General features: G+C 38.0%; 1 protein-coding gene across 1 annotated transcript in view; it reads right to left on the bottom strand.

Annotated features, from left to right (window-relative positions):
• GTF2F2 (general transcription factor IIF subunit 2) overlaps nt 1-26,936 on the bottom strand; it is an 80,604-nt gene that overhangs the window by 6,393 nt on the left and 47,275 nt on the right. Inside the window, exon 7 of the mRNA XM_032099788.1 lies at nt 3,047-3,146. Coding sequence (XP_031955679.1) covers nt 3,047-3,146 — 100 coding nt within the window. The remainder of the gene's footprint in view (nt 1-3,046; nt 3,147-26,936) is intronic.

Genomic DNA, 26,936 nt, shown 5'->3' on the forward strand with positions numbered 1-26,936 from the left:
CCAACTACTTCTTTCAAATTCTGAAATTGATGTACATCATTAAACTGGATGCAGAGCAATTGTTCCCAACCTGTAGCTTGAAGTCTCTTGCTTCTGCTTTAAAGCTACAATGGGCGTGCGCAACCAAATACTTGCCTGCTTTTCTAACTCCATGTAGTGTTATAAAAGCTACAATCTCACCACACAAAGCCATCACACAATTGATTTTTATCCACTAACACAGTTTAGTGTAATTATTTAACTCTTTAGCCACTGCATTTAAAGAAGAACAAATCTTTGAAACAGTAATAGCTTTGCAACATAGCAAACTGTAACATCAAGCAAACCAGCTTGACAGTACATCATCTTGGTTGCCATGATCTACAGCAGAACTGCTACACCACAGACATGAGAGTAGGAACATAGGACACTAGCCTTCCTATAAACAACAGCATGTCCAAAACATCTGCTTCTTCTGCAAGTCCAACAGACAATTATTATAAAAATTCCATGTGAATATTCTAATATTCTTAATTAATTAATGTATAAAATCAATTCACATAGAAAACGGAATATCAAACCCACTCTTTATTGAAAAGTTATTTGCAGCTGGTATCCCAGTTGCCCACTCTCTAATTAGCAACACTCCAGAATTTCCCTCTAACTTCAGCAACAGCTTCCAGTGTTGTCTAAAAACAGAGCACATTGTGAAGTGCTAAAAACAAGAAAAAGCCTGGTGTCTTCTGTTGTTGATTTCTTCTTTTTGGTCTTGTGAATACACTGCTCATAGCAAGTTACAATGCAGCCTTTCACTTTTTTGCCTTCCTGTTTTCTTTGCAAACAGGATCTTTTATGTAGTAGGCTTAAAGCACTTTTTAATAGTCATGTAATAGAATGCACCTACACTGTAAACTAATTGGATTTCTTTAAAGTTGTGTGTTTTTTTAATTTGAAAAGCATTCAAATACTCCTTGATTTCAAGGAAGGACCATTTTAGAACAAGCTGTTTAGCACAGAAGTTGTGAGTTTATTACCAGAAGACTTTATACTGAAATCAGTTTCTCTTTGTTTACCTTCCCAGGATGCTGCTAAGCTTGCTGAAAAGCTGCCAAAAATGCCTTCTTGAAGGTATCATTAATACTGAAGCTGATATAACTGCTTTGGTAGACAGCTAGCACAGAAGTGATAGAGAAGTGAGAATAAATCCGAAGGGTCACCTGAAGATGCTTGAAAGTACTCTTAAAGGTTTTCTTGTCTCCTGGAGCATGGGTACCAACCTCTACAGTACAGGACAGTGGGAAGAGAGGACCACAAAGAAACCACTGAAAGAAGCCTCTGAAGGGGCTGAACTGGAACCAGAACCACTGAAATACTTTTCTGCTGTATTATGAAAAATAATTAAGTCACAGAAAGGTTCTAGCTGCAAGAATATTAATCTTGCAACTTTGTAAACACATTTAATATTTATAGATATAATTGAGGTCCCTTTCCCAGAGAAGAAAAGCTTAAGTTACAATCTTAGCATACATTGTAATGGAATTGCAATTTCTTCTAATAAAAATGTAGGCTTAATATAATTTCTTGCAAAAATAACCTCATCAGTTTCCCAGTCCTTGAGTTCAAACAAGCTATTGCTATTTCCCATCCACATGTAATTTATTTCCCTCCTCCTTCCTGTTGTATGTTCATTTATAAGTACATGGAGAAGCCACACTTAAGCCCCATTTTATATTCTTTCCTTCAAGAAATGTTAAACCTTTCTGTCTTATTTAGTAGATACTCATTCTTCTCTCAGAAACTGCCCACATGATGACCGAATGTAGTAGCATATATGACAGCTTGTACACTATTATTTCTTTCTTGTGAAAATCCTGTCTCCAACACAGCAGCCATATGATTACATGCAATGCAGCAGGTTCTAAGAAACCAGTTTCTGCTTGAAAACAGCAAAAAAATTCAACATGGACTTTTTCTCCCAGTAATATATCCTTTCAGCCATCTAACCTGAACCTTAAAATATTTATTCCAGAACTAAAGAAGGAGAATACCAGCAGCATCATAAAACAATATACTCATACAAAATTGCATCGGCATAGCAGGATACATCAGTGTGATTGTTTTGGTTAAACATCATTCCCTCAGCTGCAATAGTTATATTGGTATGACCATCGATGTATAGAGCAGATTTTGAACAGTAACTACTACAAAACAGTCCCATGAGAGAGAAACTATTATTTCTGGTTCTGTGGCAATAGACTGACTTTCATAATAATGCTTAAATATCATCCAGTATATTGTCACTTGTTTTATGTAAATAAAATCTTAATAAAAAGTGTGAAAGTTTAAATGACTAACACAGTGATTCATTTTCAGTATGACTTAATGTTCCTCACATTCAGCAGTAATAGCAATTCTATATGCATATGTACAAACTACTCAAAGAGGATCTTTAAGGAAAAGGACATTATAGTTTACATGTACATCAACTGATCTGGAACAGCAGTGTGGGTGTAATATTGACAGTGCCAATGATGCCAATAACATGTACTGTGAAGGTATGAAACTGAGAAAAATTGTCAGCTGTTATTTTTTTCCACTTGTTGCCAGTTCCTCCAAAGGACTGGAAACTAATGATTCTTTTCAAGTCCTTTACCCTCCTGCAGATGGTAAGTTATTTGGCTCAAAAGACTGCTTCCACATCTCATAGCACAAAGTCAGAACTGCCTTTCATCCACAAATGTCAAAATCAAATTAAAAAAAAAAAAGATTAGAGGAAGAATGTAAAAAAGCCACTAAAAAGAGTTGGGTGAAGGTGGTCTGCCCTTCATCAGATGACACAAGACACTTAACAATTGGCAGACCTTAGCCCCAAGGGTGATACTGGTCTTGAGACAGAAAGAAGATCCCCAGAAGATAAAATCAAGGAGAAAGCAGATGACATAGAGCATTTCCAAAGACAGTGGCCAACTGTGAGCGAAAGAGCTGCTGGACAGCAGCAGAGCAGTCCTGGAGTCCTAAGCCAAATTCCTCCTGAAGAAAAGGAGGGAAAATACTAAAAGCTACTTACATTATATTGATGATTAGCCACTGGTTTATAGTTCGTGGTTACAGCTTTGTCCAGCTGCTGCGATAACCTTACAGGTTTAGAAGATTCTTCTATCTGTAATCTACAAAAAAGAAAACAAGAATAATAAGTTCAAACACACTTGAAGTGAATTCCAAAAATCTGCAAGTATGAACCAGCTGTTACCAAAGGTCAGCTGCAAACAATCCACAAGGCAGAACAGATGCACTCTTCCGGATTAAGTTCTTCCTACTCATTTTTGCTTAAGGACACTAAACTATTAGGGTGCTATATGCTACAGAAGATATTGAAATGCTGAAAATCAAGCTACTGTGAAGAAAAGATACTAAAAACAAAGCCTGAACACAAATTTCACTGCAAAAGCCTAATGCTCAGGTTGAAAAAAAGCCCTTGCTTAAAAAAGATCAAGCCCCACCCAAATGAACCCAGAATCTCAGAGTTTACTCAGCTGAGGGATGAAAAAGCTTTTTGTCCACCTCTGCTGACCCCATGACCTCCTCTTAGATATTCAAATGTAAAAACATAAAATTCCATGACCTTTCTTTTGGCATTACAGTACAGTAAGAGATTACAAATAACAGTTTTAAGAGCACTTTTAAAGATGTGAAGACAGAAAAATCCACCCAGCTTCAAATCCATGTGCCATCAAGACTCTGTCACACAGACAACAACAAGTGACCTTCAGTTCTCTTTGGGAAAGACTCTGAGAAGGTCAGAGGTTGAGGACATCTTGTCAAGCTCATCCCTATGTAATTTAAAGCTTCTGTATGATGACGTAGAGAGAGTGTTCCATTTACTTCAGATTTAGCACTCAAGAATTTCTACTTGAAATGAAGATGCAAGAAACCAAGCTCTAGAAAAGCATAGGACAATAACCCTTCAGACAAAATGGTTTTATGGCACATACAATTAATTACGTTGTTAAATGTGTTAATTATCAGTGAAGCTGTTTTGTTTCCAAAGGGGTATCTCATAGGCAGAGGAGTCAATTTCCACTAAACACAGTACAACACAGCTCAATAAATGTTTGCATCTTTCAAACAAAAACTAACATGGTGACATTAATGCAAATAGTAACTGCATGTTTACTAGTGTAAAACATAAAAATGGTAAAACTGGCAGTTCTTTAAAAACAACTGTAAATGTTTGAGATCACTGATTTATTTTTGTAAAGATACCATGTATGACCAAAAAGATAAAGTTTAAATTCAGCATGTTTCTGATTTAACACCTGAACAACCTAAATAAATTACATTTGAAGGAAGTATTAAATTAAGAAATAAATTCTCTAGTTGCAGCAACTGGAAGGAAAGCAAATCATCCTTCATAGCTGGTATTGCTGGACAGTAGGTGGGGGCAGTTTTTTCTCATACACAGACATAAACTTGTTTCCTCTTGAATCTTTGCAGACTTGTCATTTGTTCTGCAGTTTTAACCACTCTTAAGCAACCACTGCCTCATATTCTACATTTTTATATCAATGCTGCCTTCTGTCCAAATGTAGCATGTTTCTTTCTTAGCTTGAAGGAAAATCAATTGGAAGGGAAATGAACAGTGAACATTTTTTGCTTATCACAGGAGTTTATCTTTTGGCCTTCAACCTAATTAAATGACTTTAAAGATTTTCTTGATCTGGTTACCAAAGGTCTTCTAAACTCACATTTCACAAAGAGGCATAGGCCAAAACTAAATCACTATCTTTTCTACAAATCTGTCTTTTTCTCTACTTCTCCATTGCTTAATATTTTTCTTTTTGGTCTCAATAACTTAAAATTTTTAAATAGTGTGGCTTTAATTATTTTTTTTTCCAGTTCATCGTGTTTCCTATTGGTTTGATCTGGGGAATTTTCCAGTCCTCCCTCTCCTGTATTCTAGCTATTTTTCATCTCACTTCTCCCCCCATTTTTCCTTTACATAAAGGAGATTTCCTGCTCAACCTGTTTACTGATACTGCTCCTGCTCACGAGACAGGGGCTCCTCGAGACAACCTGGGAATTCTTGTCACTCTCTTCCCCTCCAAGGCCACTGCACCAACTTCATGTACACCAGATTTAGTTACTTGATTTGCAATGCTGTTCCAGAGTCCTTCTCACTACAGCTACAGCACAGAGTCCTAACAATACTTAAATACATCAGATGGTGTCATGTTTTCAGGGAGTGCCAGGCATTCAGCAGTGGCATTTCTTCATGATTAATCCTCCTTGCACTGGGCTTTATATTCATTACTCTTTACAACATAAATTTACAATATCCTTCATTTCTTCAGGTAAACAGCCAAAGAACATTAGCTCTTCAATGATGAATTGTCAGTCTTGGACTTCAGACACCACTCATGTTCAAGGTCCCTGCCTGGTCTAGCATTCTAAAATTACAATAGAGGAAATTTCAACCCCATTCAGTCCAGCTTCCTTTAATTAATTCTTCTTTGGACAAAAGTACACCAGCAATTTATTTCTTAACATTTTTCACTCACCATGCAGGATATGCATTTCAGCTCTTTTATGTCAACCTGCCAATTTCCAAACCAGTAAAAAACCAAACGTGTAAGACAGCTAATACACTTCTCAGAGGCCTCCCTCCAAAGGTTGATGGCAGTGAACTTACATTTAACAAGTAAAGTTCTCCAGCACGAAATCTTGAAAGCAAAGAAAAACTTACTGCCTGCTTAGGAAACAGAATGGAAGCCTACCAAGTGAATTGGAAAGGGACTATCTAAGTTTGTTTGTGAAATGGCAGAAGACTTCAGAAAGACCTATACACAGCAAGTAACAAATCCATCAGCTACAAATGTATCTCTCTGAAATTTCAGAGGTATTTGTGTTGTACTTTGAGATTTCTTGCCAAAGGTTTCCAAATTACAACCACAGATCTCACAGATCTCAGATGGTCTTTCGAAAACTGGCTTTACAGTAAAATGTTAACTTTTTTTTTGTTTCTACTGCTGTAGTGAGAGCTAAAAATACACTACATCCCTGATACTACTTTTTAGTGCAAATAATTACAGCAGTGGCCACATGCCAATATGGAAATTTATATGGGAAGCACGGTGACTCAGGAGGCAAACCTTTTTATTAATGGCATTTATTCTACACATGCATCTTGCTCTTCTCCCTAATGGCTGCCCTTCTCATTTATTTTTCTGCAGCTTTCATGATTTCACAGAGAATGACAGAGCCTCAGGTTACCTTCCTTCCACCAGGCTTCCATGTGGAATATTGTCACAAAATCCTATGTGGAACAACAGCTGCTGCACATCTGGAGTTGGCCTCCCAAAACCACATGAATAAAGAGACTGACAAACATGGCATAAACACCAAATTAGCAAATGGTTCACGCGGGTATGAAGCACTGAAGTTTGCTTAGTGCATTACAAAGGGTAAAGACAAACAGCCCATAATCATTTTGTCCAGATGATTTGTTGGTATTTGCAGGGAAAATACAGCATTTGGGGTTTTTTTCAACATCTGTCATATTCAGAAAACAGTATGTCTGGGGGAATATAATTGACTTTTTAATTTTGCAGGGCTGGTGTCTGAAAAAATTTGATGAAATATATAAATTTATACATTCCAGTAATTTTACACTCAAAAACACATAACAAAAGTAATAAACTGGGCATTATTAAACTAGCCTTTTAGATTGATGTTTTAACATGTTACAGATATAATTACTTTTAAGTGTTCATTTCTTAAACAGAATTTAAAAAGCAGTATTAACCAAGAATGTCAGGCAGTGTTTTATGCAGAGTTTTATCAGAGTGGACCTGCTGAATCTTAATTGAAACTGCTGGTAGGAATAAAGAAAAAAATCAATAGATATTCTGAGCCACTGGTGATACTGATTTAAAGGAGAAGTGGTTTTTACCTACTACTCTTTATTATGATTTCCAGGAATTAAAAGACTTAAGTTATGGCTCAGAACCATACACAACTCTCCAAAAATTAAATTTTGCACTGAACTCTTGTTGAAATAGCTAGAGCCACAATTCATGCTAATAGCTGGCCTAAAAAAATAAAGAGAGAATGCAGATATTTTTTCCCCAAAACTGCCAGTGAATTAGCAACAGAGCAGCCACCAGCCTGCACACTGTGGTTTTCTCTTCCACCCCCAAGATCAAATATAGCTCTTCCGCCTTGAAATACAGCAAGCAGCCAGCACGGCATCAAATTCATCATGGTCGTTTCCCAGCAAAACACATTTCATACCACAGCTTTGATTTGACATTGTGCTTAACAGTTGAATAAGGGGGAAAAAAACATTCAAACAGACTGGAAATAATTCCATAGGACTTGTCAACATGTAGCAAGCTGATACAGGGAGACAGATAAAGACAGTATGTACATCCCTAGGAAGAGATGTTCATTGTTTTTTAAACACATGTAATTTTCAGCAATAAAAAATAAACCAAAGACCTTCAGAACTGATAATCTACTGTGATTAATCTTTTGTCACAAAACAAATGTTTCAAAGATTTGAAGCAAGTATTAATCAGAAACACTGCTAGGGCTTGAATTCTTTGCATTTCTAAAGAAATTATTTTACAGATGAGAGAGGAAAGTTTCAATTCCTTTTTGTGCCTCGCTATATGTACACAGGGGACCAGCAAGTAAAGAGTCAGCGTTACTGTTGCAAAAAGGAAAAGTTGGGTATCATCCAGCAGAGATGCACTGGAAGAGAGCAGGCCCACTGCCCAAAGCTTTGGCAGGGAAGAAACACAAATTCTCCATCTCTGCACAGTTTTGTAGCTTTTTTCTGACTGCTCACAGAAGTTCCCAGTCAAATACTAGGGAACTGAAAGCCAAGGACTAATGGTCTCATAGTTCCTTACTCAGTAATTCTGTACTAGAACCAGTTTCATGATACCTGGTATGGGTCACAAAGTTTTTTCTTTGCTTCCTTATTTTGCTAAGTATCCCAAACATGACAGAAGTAAGTACATCCTGAAAAAATCTCATCCAAAACAAACTAATAAATGTAACAATATAGCCTCCCACCTACTCCTCTTGTGTTCATTTGGACTTCTGCACCTTGCTGAGGTTCAGGTAGCATCTCTTTTGACTTTTCTTCCAAGCAAGAATATCAGCAATATAAGAAGCAAGAAGATGATCAAAAAGAGATTAACATTCTTATAAGCTACTGAAATTTTAAAAGTTTTTGTAATTCTGTGAGAACTAAGGGAATTCAGCGCCCTGTGGTGCACATCCTGCTGAAACAACTCGATGGCAGTGCTCAAGCACAAACAACATAGGATATTACCAGAATGGCCACACCAGTAAAAACACACACTATCTAATAATAAAAATGACAATCTGTTGCTACACAAAACAATCTGTCATATATTCTCAAAGATAAGAACAACATGCAAATTCTGCATGTTTTGTTTCATTGCAAGGAGCCCTACTGTCTCACGTTCCATGGAGGCGGATGACAGCCTCCATTGCACGGATGAATCCACTGTTCTTCACTCAGTGTTACTCCAGCACAGTCAAAGCAAAGTGAGTCTGTCCCCATTTATAAAGACTAGACAGGCAGACAGAGAAGAGCATGAGCTGAATGGAAATGGCATTAAGAAGTGCATTTTGCTGGTGTGTTAAATAACGAAATGTTTCAGATTATTAATACAGAATATGATTTATAACTATTTTTAAGTCCTGAAACCCTGGCATTTCAAGAAAAGTGCTGCAATTATTATGTGTTCAGATATTAGATTTTTCTGAAGTTGACATCTTCAACTATATATGTTGAAGGATAAGCAATGAATCATATGAATATATGATAATTTCATGTCTAATACTCAGACAGGCACCCCAGCCGCAACTGAAGACTCCAATTCTACATATCTTCCTCCAGTACAGAACATCAGATGATACAAATGGCAGTTCAACAATAAGTAACAATTTCCTATGCATTTTATTTTCTGGATTGACAAAAAGTGAATAATTGATTAAAACCAATCCAAGTTTTCCTCTCTGAGTTTAGTATTGCAAATGACTAAAACCTTCTGGGCTAAGCTTGTGAGAACAAATAATTTAAAGATAAAATAGGACCGATTTTAGCATTCTAGGAGTGATATAATTGAATTATTTTCTCTATTTATTTGATGCACAACTTTAAACATGTTAAGTGAAGCCCTAACGCAATTAGCATGTAGAAAATTTTAACATCTGCTTGACATCACAGATATTTTTAATGAAGCTCACATGTGTTTACAGGTATTTCTGCTGGAAGCATTCTGACACTGATAAAGTCAGGCTCTGGCAGTGCCTGGTCCACACTGGGGACAAGGTGGAAGAGTTTTATCTGAGGCTAAGCTCAAAAGGAATCGTACCTTCATACCATAGAGGTATCGTCTATGACTGTTAAATGAGGTTATAAGTAGCCTATCCATTAATGTGGCTGACAAAGTTTGTTTCTTGTCCCTGCCTCCATGAGGTTTGTCTGTCCAGGTCTGGATCTCTGTATGTTGTTTGTTGCTTGCCCCTTTTACTCAGCATCCCTTTTTGCAGTGAAAAGGGTCCATGACCAAATATCCTTAAACGCAGATTCCCATTCACCCTTGTGAGCAAGGCAGCCTCTGCACCCTCCTTGTCCTTTCAGGAGGACTTTTCAGGACTTGGGTCACAGCACCACCCCCTTGCCAGGTAAAATGGCCCTCTCAGTACTCCTTAGGCGGTTGATTGATAGAAAGTCATACAACCAACCACAGAATCACAGAATCATTTCAGTTGGAAAAGGTCATCAATTTCAAACATTAACCCATCATTGCCAAAGCCACCACTAAACCATGTCCCAGAGCATCCCTACACATGTTTTAAATGCCTCCAGGGATGGTGACTCAATCATTACCCTTGGCAGCCTGTTCCAATGCTTGACATCCACTTCAGTGAGAAAATGTTTCCTAAAATCCAATCTAAACCTCCCCAGGTATAGCTTGAGGTTGTTTCCTCTTGTCCTACCATTTATTGCAAAGAAATGAACACTTCCTTATTACAATTCATGTATTCTGGAAGAGCAGAGAAGTTTGAAGCTTTGCAGTTGTTAAAAATGTCAAGATTTTGCAGTCCTTTCCAACCTATGGTCATCATATTCAATCAATTAGTGCCCAGAACGGAAAAAACCCTCCATTATTGGTTCCTACCATACTTCCAATATTTTCTTATTAATACACATACCATGAACATCTCTGATCTGCCTAGTTTCCTGCCCAACACAAGTGATAACATCAAGTTTGAGAACAAGCAATAGCAGAACTAAAGAGGACGGTCTTCCCTGAGGACCAAGTCAGGGTAAAAGTGCATCCATGCACGCTCAGTTACATGCTGTAGCTCAATATGGGACACTTTATCTTAATTTCTAAGTGGATAAAACACATAAGATTTTTATACCAGGGTGCTTATACTTGTGCCTTATTCCAGTGACAGAAAGGTCTAAAACTAGGCTGAAGTAAAACCTGGATGTCCTTTCGTGTTGTCCAGAGCATGTAAGGGTACCTTGACCACAGGCATGAGACAAGGTTTGAGACCGGGAGAGTGATAAGGTACATCAACAAAAAATCAGGCAACGTGCCAGGAGAAATGGGGATGCAGGTGAGATTTTGGAGAGAGAGCTGTAAAGAACCATGCAAATGTACGTGACACACATCAGTCCCACATGGAAAAAGAGAGGGAGGCAACACAGAGTCTGCAAGAGAAGCACTAAACAATAGGAATGGCTGGATAGGCAGCAGTCTGGTGGACATACTCCTGAAAAACAGCAAGCAAGGGGAAAAAACATAGGTTGAAAAGTCTTTGGGTCAGTTCAGCTAAGACACACAGGTGACAACCCACAGGCCTCTGCCTCTGAGCCAACCCTTTGACACTGCAGTCGATACAGCACAGAGAGATGGCAGCATCTGAAATAGAGGTAGGGATGAGTAACCACAGAGCGGTTCCGGGCTCCGGGGGAAGCACCAGCCGCCTCACAAGCCCATTACTAATACTAGAGAAGGCGATCTAGGAAAAGTGACTCATCAGCAAACTAAGCAAGACAGAAAAAGCCCAGCCCTTTAATTTTAACATGAATATTATCTCCTGAATTAAAGCCAGATAAAGTCTCCTTTTTCACTTCCATTTTCAAAAATGCAATTTCCTTTCCTGCTCTTATTTCCCTCAGTCCTCAAATTTCTCCACAACAAAAGGATTTATTTGCTAGACACCATTTCAATTTAGATTTTAGAAGAGGAATTCTAAATTCCGAACTATTATTTTTCAAAGTAAAACAAGTAGACCTGTCTCAAAATTACATAATCTTCGTTTTCCTGCCAAAACTAATCTGGTATGCTTGTAGCTGTTTTGAAATGAACAGTAGAAGTAATAGGGATTTTTAGGTCCAGGCAACACAAAGCCAAATAGTTCTTGTCAATCTGAAGATGCAGAAATCATGCACACTTTGCTAATGGGGACAAGAAAAGAGGATTTTAAAAAGTAGCTTGTTAGACAGAAAAGGTACATCTTTACCATGCCCTGAAAGGCCTAGGTCTTGAATTACTGGTAAAAGCAAGGATGATTTACAAGCTCAGTCAATTCACTCCACAATGAAACTGCTCACAGCTAAGGAGGTAGAAAGAAAGAGGCAGACTCTTGGCTACAAGTCCTCAAAAAAAGAAAAAGAAAAAAAAAAAAAAATCCCTACAGCACCTCAGCTACATCTCTTCAATATGAACCTCTCCTCCCCTTCTCCTGCAAAATGTGTTTATCAAGTCATAGCTGCCAGCACTCTGCCTCCAAATACATGTTGCCATCTCTAAAACTCCAATTCCCAGATACTTCACCACTCTGCTGATTGCTCTACAAACAGCCACGGCATCTGGCTCAATTGGGGATCTTCCAGTTAAAATTTACTGTAAACAATTTAACAGTTTGTGGCAATCTGGAAAACATTTGGACTGCTTCCCTAGAAAACCTAGCTGGCTCAAATCCTCAACATTTTTCTCTGTCTCTTCCTTCCTTAGTGCACAGACCCTAAAATGCCAGATAGCAGAACACCTTTCAGAGGACCTGCCCCTCCCTTCAGTTCAAATACGCTTGGAAACAACCATCAAGGAACTGCTGCAAAGGGCACTGAAAGGCAGCTGCTGCGAGAATGTACTGCACATGCCCATGTGTTAATGACTATATACTGCCTTTGGCTTAGAGGGGAATCGTGCACAGTTCAGCTGCTGTTCAATAGTTTAAACATATGGTTGCACTAAACTGCAGAATTAGTTCACAGTGAACTGCTGAATTGACCCTCCCAACACTCTTCCTGCAAGCAAAGAGAACGAAATTAGTTTTAACTGAACTCTGAAATCACGCTTAATCCAAACAAAATCAGCATTAAGTTAAAAAGAAGAGCTGTGCAGGTTCAGCACTCCTAGAAACCCTAGTATTGCTATAAAACCCAAAGCAAATGCAGGAAAGAAACCTGTCTTTCTCCTCAGTCCATGCAAAAAAGCAGTCTTACTCATCCCCCAAGTGGAAAATTTTGCAGTTTCTCCTGCAAGCCACAGGAAAAAAAAGGTTACACAGAGCAGACTGAAAGATATATCAGTTAAACCACAAAACTGGTGATTTTAAAAAACTTTTATCATCATTCTTTCAGCCAATTGTATTTCCTTTGCCAGTTGCACAGACCACTGCTCTGCTGTATTTGCTCGATAGTTTTAACTACATTTTACCTCCTCCTATTTTGCACAACAAGTGCTCCTCCAGCTCCCTCTCCAAATACATTACATACCTGCCCACCTCCACTGGAAAATCACTGCTGGATGTCCCCCACCTGTTCAAGTGGGAACTGTGCTCCCACAAGCAGAACAAGAGGATATGCAGCTGCAGCAAAGCCAGAGGCAGAAACAAGCTGTGCAGCAGGAGCCCAGCAAGCAGGAATAGGGCTGGGAGCTGCCAGGCTCTGCAGCTGGGAGGTGATGGAAATGGCAAAAAGAGCCACCAAAGGGCCACCTGCCACAGGACTCTACTCCCACTCACCAGGTTGTAAAGGAAGGTTTTATAGCAGCCCTGCACCATTCAATTTGGTTTGAGTCACCTTCCTCAAGATCTGGTCTTTGAAATATTGATGCAGAGGGCAAACCTGAGTGTTCTTTCCTTAGAAAGCCTGAACTTGGCTTCCGTGCATCATCTTGAGGGTGGTGCTTATCAAAGCCACAGCTGTACCACCATTAGCCCCGATAAAAGCTCTCAGTAAAGTGAAAATACCTTCAGGATCAGGAGACTGTGACTCAAAACTCAGCTGCAAGCTCTGCTATAGCTTTAAACCAACAATTCTCAAAGTTATTTCAACATTATTTCAACATTATTTCTTTAAAAAGCACACCAATAACCACAAGGCACAACAAGGACATGGCTAGGTTTTAAGGCAACTGAGTCCAGAAAATGTAAGATTTCATTTTGCATTTGAAAAATATAACTTAAAAAATAACTCTGCCTTTGTTTGGAAGAAAAAACCAACATAAGCTTAGCAGTTCAGAACATCATCTTCAGAACATTCCCTAGAGAGCTTACTTGCTAAGAAATAAACTTTGCTCCATGCACTTTGAGCTCTGCTACATTAGTATTTTCTTAATTAGAGATTTTCAGAAGACTGCCTCTTATTTGTGAACACAAAGAAACTCACCCAGACTTTGTGAAGCCATACCTATTCTGTTATTAAATAAAAAGCCCCAAAGATTTAATTATAGATTTGTCTGGCATGACAAATTGCAAAAACAGTTAGTGACTGAAGCACAAACATTGTCTAGCTTCCCCAACAGGAAGCTGGATAACTGAGTTTTCCATAAGATATGTGTGAAAGCAGACTCCATTCATGTGTAATTTAGTTGTCTTCCACAGGGAAGAAAAAAAAAAAAAAAAGGTCTTGAAAGAAGTTTCAGGACCATTGTATTTTAAAGCTTGCTTTTTAGTTTTTCTTAATTATACTTAAGGCTGCAATTTAAAAAAATACATATATATAAGAAGAAATGCTCCACACAAATTTCACTGGTTTGTCATTAACTGAATTTGTTAGTGTGAAACCATTATTACTGGGAAAAGTATCAGTTTTCCAAAAACTTCTATAGCCTTTAATTCATTGTGCATATATTTCTCAACTGGCAGTGTAAACCAGTGTATCAGTGCACTGGATGTGACTGGGATGGGCTGAGTCTTCCCCACAGCAGCTCCTGAAGTGCCTGAGCAGCACCCCACAGCACCAAGGCTGACTCTCCAACACCCGCAGGGGCCGGGAGGCTGGGAGTGAGCAAGAGGTTGGGAAGGGACACAGCCAGGACAGCTGACCCCAGCTGACCAAAGGGATATCCTGTACCATAAGGTCTCATATTCAGCAATAAAAGTTAAAGAGAAAGGAGAATGACATTTCTTACTAAGGAGTTCTCTTCTGAAGCAGCTGCTATGTGTACTGGGGCCCAGCTTCCCATAAAGTGGCCGGACATCTCCTGCTGATGGGAAGTAGAAATTAAATCTGTATTTTTGCTTTGCTTCCACACACAACCTTTGCTTTCTTTCATTAAACTGCCTATAACTCGACCCATGATGTTTTCCACATTATTTTTTTCCACTGCCCTGATGAGGAGGGAGAGTGTGAAAGCAGTTGGGTGGGCATCTGGCACCCAACCAAGGTTAACCCACCACACTTAAAAATGCTAAAAAATTTGTAACTTTATAAAAAGTTACCTTTAGTATTAGAGATATTTAGAGCTGTAAATGTTTAAAAAACACTTAATATCAATGGGAGAACTTGTCTGGACTCAACAATACACACACTGCTGTTGGCAGAGAATTCACATCAGTCAATGTAGGCCAGCTCAGAATGATGTGAACTGCTGGGTACCTGCTCTTTCTTCAGTGGCATACATGGTATTCTTCTAGGAACAATCATGAGATATCACATATACTTAATATTTTACTACACCTTCTAGTGGAACGTGTCCCTGCTTATGGCAGGGGTTTGGAACCACATGATCCTTAAGGTCCCTTCCAACCCAAGCCATTCTTTGATTAGATGAGAAAGGAAGTATTCTTTTCCCCACTGACATAATACGTTCCTTTTCGTTTACATAATGTAATCACCTTGAAAGGCACCTTGAAAATTAATTTTTGTTATTATTTACTGACTTTGTACAAAAATAAAGTTATAAGCATCTCTAGGGGAAGAGAAAAACAAACCATCTTTTGTGAAAGTTGTGACATTTGACAGCTTTGGAGCTGGTTTAAATTCCATGGGAGATAAATTTTTACATTCTAGCTGTAAGTCTAGAGGACATGAAGACACTCTAGAGAAAAGAACTGGAAAACAGACTCACTTAAAAAGCCCCCAAAAAACCAGCTGTAGCAAATATTTAATTTTTAAAATGTAGAGAACAGTCAAGCAATTACTCAGAAAGGTAAGAAGCCTAACAGGTTTTTTTCCAAACAGATGCTTTTAAATCACGTTATTTCTGCAATAATTTTTGGACTACTTGCTCTAGCCCACTAAATCCTTTAATTTAATAACTCCACAACATTTTGGAGGATTCACACATCCTTCACTGCAGCACAAAATGAAACATAAATTACCTACCACTTTCCTTTCTTTATTGCTAGAGCTGCAAATATTTTGTGGTAAGTGGGGAGAAGAAAACTGCCTCTGCAAGCCTGTTTCTCCAGCTATACAGAGCCTCAAGACTTCTATAACAATTCAGCACTTCAGGTCAAGTACTTCCTGCTTTAGGGACTACAGAATCTCTGAGCTAAAGAAGACAGGTACTACACACTGTATTCTCTTCTGCATTTGGCTTAGCAGAAGCAGAGCACAAACAGTTTATCTGGCCTCCATAATTTTGGAAAATCCTCCATTCTGAAGAAACAAGGAAACTTCTTTTTCACAATGGGAAAAATGCCAAATTATGCAAAATGCTGTTATAATTAATTTAAAATTCCTCTCCATTTGACAAATGAAGAAAATAATTCTCCATCGTTTCTCCTCAAGTGCAAATTCTATTAATGGCTGCATGAAAATTGGGTTTACAAAGGACACCAGCAGCACACTGCTTTGTAGTGCTAAAGGGGTAATGAAAAACAATAATATATAAAAATACCAAATAACAAACAACATAGTATTGTGCATTGAAACAATGTGCCTGCATAAGAGGTGTTCTGTTATGACACACCCCATGTAACACATGAAATAAACGCTTTATTGCCATGAAATACAAACAACCTGAAATGGGACATCTCCCTTTGCACATGTTCCATGACAGACGGTACCGGAATGGTATTTGCTGCAAACCAGATTAAATCAGTTTTAGAAACTGAATTCCATCAAAGAACAGATTGCACCATCTGCTTCTACTAATATACATTAGAGAATGTGTATTTTCCATAGCTGCATATTTACTCTGTAATCAGAAGGCTATGAGACAAATAGGCATAGCTTAGTTACAGAATGGCTGAAAAGCATCATCATTTGTGAATGTCAAGGGCGTAAACAAAAAAGTACTTAGGGTATTGAAGGCTGTGCAATGAAGTAAGGAAACAAAATTAGGCAAAAGAAAATTTAAGCAGCACACTGGGACACTAACAGTCATTGCAGTGATGAGAGAAATACAAATGCAAAAAGCGTAGATGTAATAAAGTTTCTTACTAATAACATGTAGAAAAAAAAAAGAAATTATCTTTCAACTGAAACCTAAGTACGGCTGTCTGGAAATCTGAATTTTTATTACATGATTTTTTGTGCTTTCAAGAAAGAAACCCGAATTTGAATTAGGAGGTAAGCCAAGATTTGACGTTTTCATGGAACAGAAATCCTTCAAAATTTGTTTTGGAAATCCAAACATGAAGTTCCCAACACAAAATACGTTATCCCAGTATCCTCAGCAGATGTTGACTGAAATTAATGCAATTCCTTTCATTTCACGACTGCCATTTTTATGGCTTGCTGTGGTGACAAAAAAGACAAAATCTACCTTAGACTCCAGCTCAGGGGCTGCCAAAGCATCTGCAGGACCTTCTCTCTGACAGCGCAGCCAGGTGAGCTGCTCAGAATGCCAGAGCTCTGCACTCCCAGGCCAGCCAGCTCCCCACACCACCCATGGTCAGTACAGCCAGCCACGTGATTTTAGAGCCACTGACATCTCGCACACAAGACTCCTTCTTATAAGCACCTGAAAAGTCAGGCTGACACATTGGTGTGACATTTTGTAGCACACGGATATAATGGCATTGCAAAAATGAATCTGAGGAAAATCCTTGAGAAGCCAGGGTGAGATTTCACCATTATTATTCAATTTATCCTCAGTAGCAAGGATGATTATTTCTAGAAGAGTAAGATACCAATTGCAATTGACAAAACAGTATTTCATTATAAATTGTGGTGTTCTCTTTGAAAGGACAGTAAAAGAAATAAGAATTATTGGGGCATTAATTTTCCCCAGTAAAAAAGCATAGAGGTATGGAGCAAATTACATTCTAAGAAAAAAAAAAAAAGAGTACAACTCTTCAGGGCCAAAACTGAAAAAAATGAGATAAGAAGATATGACTGAGGTGTATGAATTCATTTGGTCCAGGAAGACAACAAGTAGGGAACAACTGTATGATGTGAATACCAGAAGAAGCAGGCATTAAATCATAGGAAAATCCACAGCAAACTGAGGAAAGCAGTTCTTCACACATCGTGTAAATAAATGGTGGAACTTTTTGATGCAGAGTATTATGAATGTTAAAAGTGCATATGGGTTCCCAAAAAGTAACTTTATTGATGAGTGCTTAACACCAGGACAACCCAGCAGTCCTTGAGATATGACCTGCTGGAGACTTGGGGATTGTGCTGAACAAGTGTCATCAGGTGTCTGTGATTTACCAAAATATGAATATCGATCTAATATCGATATCCAACTGAGACAGACAAGAACTCTCTAACAGTTTAGAGTTAGAAAGAGCATGTTTTATTTGGTGCCAGGCACTGCGTGGGATAGATCCCTAAGACGCAGGGCCCGATCCAAGCAAACAAAAAGCTTTTATTTACAAAAATTATGAATATCCAAAATACAAATGCATATTCATAACATTAACACCTCCCATTCTCCACTTCATATGGAAATGAGCTTAAATGTCATTAAGCATGCGCAATGTGTGTTCTGAATTGAGTCAGTGGTCTTGAATTGGGCCAGTGGTCTTAAAAAGATGAAGTATCCTCATCTTCCTCATTTTGAACTTTTTGCCTTTCTGAACTTTAACAATCCTAATTACTTTAGTGACCTCTAAGTTTCCTCTTGCATGACTTTTGAACGGGTTCCCACCAAGGGAGGAAATTGGTAATTGCCCTTGTTCCCTACACCAACTTATCAATGTTTCTATTTCTCATTCTAAGCACAGCTAAGCAAACATACAAATGACAGATCATCAGTTATTTGGTAATCAGTTACTAACATCTTAAAACCCATTTCAGGTCCAGCTCTCTTAACTATTTTAATTAACTCTAGCTGGGCCCCAATTCCTTCCTATTCTAACTAATTTCAACACAACTAGCCTATAACTAAAATCATTATGTTTCTTCCAAATCTATGTTTCACCTGCCCTGTTCCAAAAGTCTTCTCTAAGCCATTACTGGTAACACTTTGTAACAATTAGCAAGACCGTTTTTGTCCTGTCCTGACACACAATCTTAATTTCAGACATTAAACATGTTATATGCATCAAATATAACATTATGTGCATCACAGGACAAGCAGAGTGTGCTGGATTTAGCAGGAAAACTGAGGAGACAAGCATTCCCTCCTTCCCTTGAACAGAGCGAGGCCGAGCCGTGCCCTCCTGCCACTATCCAGAGAGCAGCCGCAATCTCCACTGTGTCACTAAGCACAGCTCCATGCAGGTCTGAAGATTTGGATGTGCCAAGCACTCACTCCAGCTCAATAAAATTGAGACTCCAGGAAGAAAAACACATCAGACACTGTTGTGATTTTTTCTCACTCACTTGAAATGACAGTCTGAGAAATATTAATTACTGGGACAGTAATAATGTTTCATAAACAGCTACTGCAGATAAGAAAAAAAATAATTTTAATGTCATGCTAAATGTGTGTAGATTTAATTAGCTTCTGCTCAAAGCTACCTCTTAAGAGAAGGATGGGATCCAATACAAGGACACAAAGGCATATATTGCTGCAATCCCATTGGTGGAAGTAAGTCTAAGATACAGAAGAAAACTGAAAGGGAGACTTTCTGGGTTGACAAAGTATTATTTCAAAACCAAGACTTTTGACTTCAGAGTCCTGCAGGGGAAGAAGCATCTCATATGACCTATATAGACAAAGGAAAACAAGATGAACCTGGTCTTTGCCTGAAACTGGTAAGTGACCGTGCTAAAGAATTTCTGTCAGGACATGCAGAAGAGCACCATCAGTTCACTTGCAAAAGCAGGACTGGTCAGCTCTTTCATACATCTATTTCCCCACTCTAAGTCACAGCATAGAATCGACCACCCAAAATGCAAAGGCTTTTATGACCCTTGGATACAGGCATATTACACAGAGTGTTAAAAAACCCCAGTAGCCTGTGCCATGACCATGTGAATAAACACAGAGGTGCTGTGTTTATTCACATATAAGCTAAACAGTTAAGCCAAAACCAGACAGAAGAGGAAAAAAGTGAAACATTTATTCCTGCTGGCCAATGAAACTGCAGAGAAATCGAATTACTTCTTCAAGATGGACATACATGACAAAGCTGGATATTTACACCCATGACAGAAAAGAACTACAAGAATAAAAAGAGAGTAAAAAAAAAAATTTGTGAGTTAATGTATTATTTAGAATGAAGTAACATAGTCATGACTTGAGGACAGTCTCAAGCAAGGAACCTATGCATCCACACAGACATTCAGTTAGGCCCAGCTCCTAAAGCTAGAGAAAATGAAGAATGAAAATATAGACAGAAACACATGACAGATAATTGGAAGGGTTTTGGAAGAGTTTTTTGAGTTATTGAGAAGCCACAATTATATAAATAAAAAAGGATTTCTTCAAAAAGAAATAAAGGCACAACAGAGAGGAAAAAAATAACCAACAAATAAAAAGGAGAAGCCCATGAACAGCTTTCCTAAGATATTAATTTTCTCTACTTAGGGGAGAGGGACATCAGATCTTGGGGTTTTATTTACTTGGGGTTCTTAGATAAATACATTCATTTGTAGGTGGACATAGTGAAACTACTATTGCATCTAATCTCCATCCAGAAGTCAAAATAGGGCATCCTTAAGGCTATTTCAATGAGGAATATAAACTGGATGGATTCAAGTATTTCTTTCTTGTAATCTTGAGGGGTGTTTTGTGGTTTTTTGTTGATTTTTTATAATGTCTAGAGCATCATCTTCCTTGAAGATGGGCTACTAGCTGCTTGGTTTGAGTCACTTACTTTGACAGAGTTGCTTCTAAAAAGCTCCTATTTGCTTCAGCAAGAAGCTGTATCTGAACAAGAATTATTTTGTCATCTAGCTTTTAAATCCTCTAAAACTGATTTTTCTTTCTGTTCTTTATTAATGTTGCAATGACCTAAAAGTACTTCTACATTTTGCCAAAACTTCAACAACTTTTTTCTTTAACTTTAGAAAAAATTTGAACAAAACCAAAGCAAAACATTATGTTTTAAAAAGTAAAGGAAGGTGCCTATACTCTGATTTATCTTATCAGAAAGCAAAAAAGCAGGGTGCACTAAATGCCTGGTCCCCGAGAGCTCAGAGCAGATGACTCTTTTTAGCCTCAATTCCTTTCACCTTTCACAGGGGACTTTCAATTCACACACGAAACTGAAGTGAAAGCCAGGTTCAATTTATTTTATTCTGACATTAACTTAGTCCAGGGCACTTGCTTGTGTTCATAGTAATTAATAAAGAGAAGAGATGTAACTGTCAAGCCAGTGTGAGAAGCCAGGTTATCTGAAGAGCACTTGGGAGACAGAACAACACTTAATCATTCTGAAGGCAGCACTGCAGAATGGGTGACCTCCACCTTTCATTTTATTTCAGGGAAAAACCCCTCACTATCACGGCAGTGTCGTCTTTGCTTACACAGTAGAAGCAGACCCGTGAGAAGAGGAAAAAAGAATTGAAAAAGCAAACCAAGTACTGTATGATCACAAAATACAGCTAACACATGGGATTCTGCACCACCATTCATGGGGTGACTTAATAACTGCTGCACCTGGTGGAAGTCTTCCTCAATTTGACAGGATTTAGGGATCAGGCCCTAAAAGCTCCTAGTAACTACTTGGTTGGCGTAGCATGACATGAATTCACAACATTGTTTGATTTCTGCCTTTTAAATTTTGCTAAATAAACGCCTTGTGCATCAGTCACTTATTATACCGACACAGAAATACATCCAAAGGGCCCTGTCAACATCAAAGCTGACCATGTAACACGATGCTTCCATTGCTTCCAAAAAGGACACTGGTCTTTCTGAACTTAGTAAGAGCTTGGCACTTGCTTTAGCAAGTTTCAGATATCTGTACCAAGTATTACTTCTATTTTGCACTCACCATATTTCCTAAATCCTAGACTTGAATTCTGTGTTTATTCTTTTATTAAAATCATGGCACATGTGACATGTGGGCAAATACGCTTATAACTCCTCTTCATCTTCTCTGGATGATACATAGGATACTTGTGCTTCACTCATTAGCTTCTGAAATGAATCTGCCCATAATCTTCAAATTATTTCATGCATAATTAGGCAATTCCTGATTTTCATTACTCACGTTTATCGCTGCAGTATTTACACAGCACCAACCATACAGCTGCCCATGTACACATTGGAACACATCACTAATTACATACGTTTCATTTGGTTCTATTCCTCTACAAGTGAGGTTTTGGTTTTCAAGGGCCATGTTCCAGGCTCATCACCCAGATGTTCAGGGACCAGAAAGTCCCTGAGGTGTATAAACTCATTTCAATTTACTGACCTTTTCAGAGAAATAAAGCCACTAATAAAGCATGTTTGCCATTTTACTTCCTAACTTGTGTATCTACAGCTAAAATATGACAGCTTGGATTCACTGAAGCTGGTAATGCTTTACCTGATTCCTTTTAAAGTTTTTTTTTTTTTAAATTATATTAGAAGAAATGACAGTTTGAAATCTTTGTTGGAAAATAGTAACAATAGATCAGTTTATGATTTGTTTGCTCTTTTCTCATCAATTTAGATGAATGACTGTGCCTGTTTAGACCAAGCAGCTGCTTTTCAAGCAGCTTTCAAAAGTCTTACTTTCCTTCATACAGCTGAAGTCTCATGATATACACAGAAGACAAAAGTACAATACTATTTATTGTCCTCTGTTTAGCCAGTTTCTAGACTTCCACAAATGCTGTGCTTAAGTAATTGAAGCATGTGAAATATTTCTTTCAGCTGTACTATGCACACTTATAAACATGAAGTAGAGTGTAACAGAAAACAACTTCTTAGATTTTTAAGAGCCTGTAAGGCAATTAAACCAAATAACTGCCATATTCCAATCTATGTTCTGCCAAGTTTCATAATGTAAGTACAGACTATGCAGCAGCTAATATATTTCACTGAATACACAAAACAATAGCTCACTTTCCATAAGCATTGGCTCTTAGGCATGTCAGGAACAAAAATCTATACGCTCACTGTAGCTAACGTATCATTTACTCACCTAGCACTTCACTTACATACAGCTTAATGAAATAATAAAAAAATCTAAAGGCTATATAATAAACCACCTCCACAGAGTACAAACTAATATCCAAGTGACAACTCAAAGTTAGTTTTTTATTTTTTAAAGCAGCAAAAGGATGTATTAATTGATAATTCTTTCTGTACCAGACCACGCAAATCTAAGACTTCAGGACAGAGAAGAGGGAAAAAATACTGTGTAAGACTTCAATGAAATGTCTTAAATCTGGCATATCTATTTGCTAGCTTTGTCCTTGCTAGGATACCACAAATTGTGGAAAGCACTTTTTACCCCCAGAGTGGATACTACATTGGATATTTGTCTTCTAGTACGAAAATGGGCTAAAAAGAGTTAAAAGAAGAAATAGCAATAAAAACAGCTTTAATAATCTATTCCAGTTGGGTGATTTAAGCATCAATTTATAAAACCTACACCATTACTCCTACTCCAATATGTGGCAGTGTAACTATGCTGTAAGTGTTTCTCTCCAAGTTGTCCTGAGTACCTCTCATAGCTGATATTGCTGTAATAAAGTGCCTTTCATGTTAGTTTAAATTTGTGGTATGAAGACAGAGAAATGAAGTTTAGGTGCACAGTTAGAAATTTAAAACAGATGCTTTAATTCTGCTACAATTTATTGGGAAATATTAATATGATTCAGTTTCACAGCACGCGTGAATATAAATCCTCAAGAGATTTAATTAGGTGTATTTTATCATAAATTGCATCCCCATAGACATATGCTCCTCCTGCTTCCTGCTGATAGTAACAAAGACCAACTGACACTTAAGAGAACATCTGAAGTGTGGTTTTCTGATGACTCTAGGTACAGTAAGAGAATATAAAAACAGTGCTCAATATAAGTGTCAGTGGTTTTCCCTGTTGCCTTACCATACTGACTTAGAAGGCAGTTTATTTTATACAGCACAAATTAACCACATGAAGTTCTATGTTTTGTCAATCTACAAAATAGATTGCTTCATCAATTGTAGATTGCAATCTACAAAATCTTTTGCTTCCAATACCATAAACAAAGCATATGAAAAAATTCTGTTTGCTGTACCCATAGCTGTGCTTCATATGAGCCTACAAAATATTCTCTTGTTCTGAAAATCATCATTTTGATCAATTAACCTCTTAATATCTGAGTCTTTTCTGCAATACAGTGATTTCTTAATGCTCTAAGCATTTTGATCATAGTTTCATACTTTCAGTATGTAGTACTTATTCCCTGAATTTTACTTCAGAAAAAGAGTACTTTTCAGAGACTTTGTTGAAAAGTTCTTTGTCAACATGAGCCACCAACTGCAGAATAGGTAAAACAATCTTGATTTTTCTAAGCAGTTCCCAAAGACAAAACAGAAGCCAGTGTCTGAGTTGAAATTAGAATTCAAAATAAAGAAATTATTTGAAATCTAATTTGAAAATTACGTACGGGTGGTTTGGTTAGGGTTTTTTAAGTTTTAGTTTGAAATGTATTATATAAATACAGATCTAAAGCATAACTCTCTCAGATATTATCATTTAACATCCTCAGGTATGCATCCACATAACGGTGCTGATTTCCACGTAGTCTGCTATTTTTATCACATATTTTTATACTCCCACCTACACTCACATACAGTGAAATTTCTCTTTCAAGATGACTTCACAATTCAGAATATATCCCAGAATGCCGGGATTTTCTTCTCTTTTTTTACGTAAAGAAATCTGGCCATGGATATTTTTGTGCTCCTGTTTCTCCTGTCTGCTTTCCAGTTAGAAAAAAAATGGAATGAACTGTGATACAGATAATGTTCAACCTTGTAACAGGTTTTGAACACAGGGCTTTCTTTAACCTCAGAAACAGCTGTAGTTAACACTGCTGGAGAGCTAGGATCTTTTCATATATGACATGGGAACTTTTCAAAATTAGCTTAGCAGGCAGAATGTGTGTCTCATTACTTCCAGGCCCAATTAAACATCTTTTTTCTTAAATCTGAGCCATTTTGAAAGTGATTTTTTCACCTCCTTCTGGTTTTAGATCTGAAGTGTTTGCATTGTCATAGTCATGATTGTCTAAGGATTAACAAGTGCCTGAGTTCCTGGGAAGATAAGGACTCGTGCTAGGCTATTTTTTTACATTTAGATGCTTCACCTTAAAGGTGTTGTCACGTTCCTGACTGACTAGAGTCAACCTGAGTTAACACTGTTCAACCAATTCTGAAGAAGAACAGAAGCCTGTGTGTCTCCACTGTCTGCAGACTGGAATAATGAAGTCAGAACCTTATGTTATAAACAGAAATGTAAAATCCCCACTTTCCCCATGCCTATTATTGGGAATGCAGCACAAAACTTCAGAACTGAATGCAATCCAAGAGCAGAAGGAACAGAGGAAAGCTCTTTGGTGAGCTGTTTCTTTGTCTAATTCATTACTACTACTTCTTTATCTTCCTCCTTGGCAAGGTCTCAGTCAGCACTCAAGCACACACACACAGTCTGAGGGAACAGCAGGGCAGTAATTCACATTTCTGTTACAAGTCGCAGGGTACAGTTCCTCCTGATTCTGCCACTATCATTAAGAAAAGTGTTAGTCAGATATTCCTGCAAAAATACAGACCTGTTCAAAAACCCAACATAGAGATGTCATTGGCATTAACTTTGGTTAGGACCCAGTCTGTTCACACTTTTCTCAGTTACTGTTTCAGTGTGTCGAAGACCTGCAAGATGGTACTGTACCAGTTAACTTCTAGCAGGTCTTTTTGGACTTGCAGAATTAATTCTGTGAACTGTCTGTCAGGATGGACTAATACATTAATAAAGCATGAGGTTTGCTATCTTTGGCATTTGGAAAATCAAACATAAATTATCAATAGAATACACTGTATGAGTTGAGCACAGATTTAAATTTCTTTATATTTTTAAGCTGCTGCTGAAGACAACTCCTGGATAAACTTTCAACTTCACCTGAGTCAGAAAGGGCCACCCTAAACCTCTACCAGCAAATATTTGACAGTGCTTGACAACACCAGAAGCATCCAGCACACTTAAAGTTTGAGTCAGAAAAGTACCCTGGATGAGAGAAGGGAAGGAAAGGTAGGGGATGGAAGAAGACATACACAGTGATCAACTGAAAAAAAAGTCAGTCTGTCCTCCAAAACACCCCAAATCCAGTCAGTCTGCTGCTGCAGGTTTCACTACTGCCCTCCTCCAGCTTCTAAACCTAACTTCTGGTCTTTGCACACATTGGTTTCTAAACTGTTCAGAGATGGCTCAACTATAAATGGCTTTTGATAGCTTATGTTACAACACCCTAGCAGAGACAATGGATCCCAAAGAGAAGAAAATTAAAGAATTTTGATAGAGCAGGTGACATATATACAATACACTTGGATATCAATAGGATATTCAGGCATGCAGAGTCACTTCTAGTGCAGAACATTATCAGCCTTGTGGTGTGCCAGAAACTTGGGTGAAGATGGGCACATTTTTTAAATCATTTCCATTTAGTGGTTTTGCTATATTAATTACACTCTGTTGGAAACTTTAATTTCAAATACCAGCATATAATCTCTCTAAATCTCACTACCTCGCTTTCAAACTTATGGCTTGCAAGCACCTGAAACAGGAGAAGCTGACAACTCTCAGGTGAGGCACTATCTATTTTGATTTTGTGTTTGGACATTTCAGGCTTCTTGTGAGGCATTGGGAAAGCACAGAGCAGTCACCTGGAACACAGCACTCCAAGGGAAAACAGATCTTTACAACTCCTGTGTAAGAGGCTCTCTGGGCTGTGAGCCCACATTGCCAGCTCATGTCCAGTTTTTCACCTACCAATATTCTCAAGTCCTTCTCTACCAGACTGCTCTCAATCACCTACTTTGCATTGATACCACGAATTGCCCTGCCCCAGGTGCAGGACCCTGCATATTATCATACATCTATGTGTTCTACGTAAGACATACTACAGAACAAACTTTTACAAAATTATCAACTAAAGTAACAATGATCCTAAAACCCTAATGGTCACAGGCATTTGTCACAAGGCTGCCTCAGTTTCAGCTTTCTGCCAGGGCCAGCAGGGGAGGAACTGAGCAGCAGAGTCCATAAGCACTCTTCATGTTTTCCTATTGGGGTACATCACAGCATTCAAGGTACAAGGTTAGCTCAGAAAAAACTTCTCATTT

The sequence above is a fragment of the Corvus moneduloides genome, chromosome 2 (assembly GCF_009650955.1).
Source record: "Corvus moneduloides isolate bCorMon1 chromosome 2, bCorMon1.pri, whole genome shotgun sequence".
Classification (NCBI taxonomy): domain Eukaryota; kingdom Metazoa; phylum Chordata; class Aves; order Passeriformes; family Corvidae; genus Corvus; species Corvus moneduloides.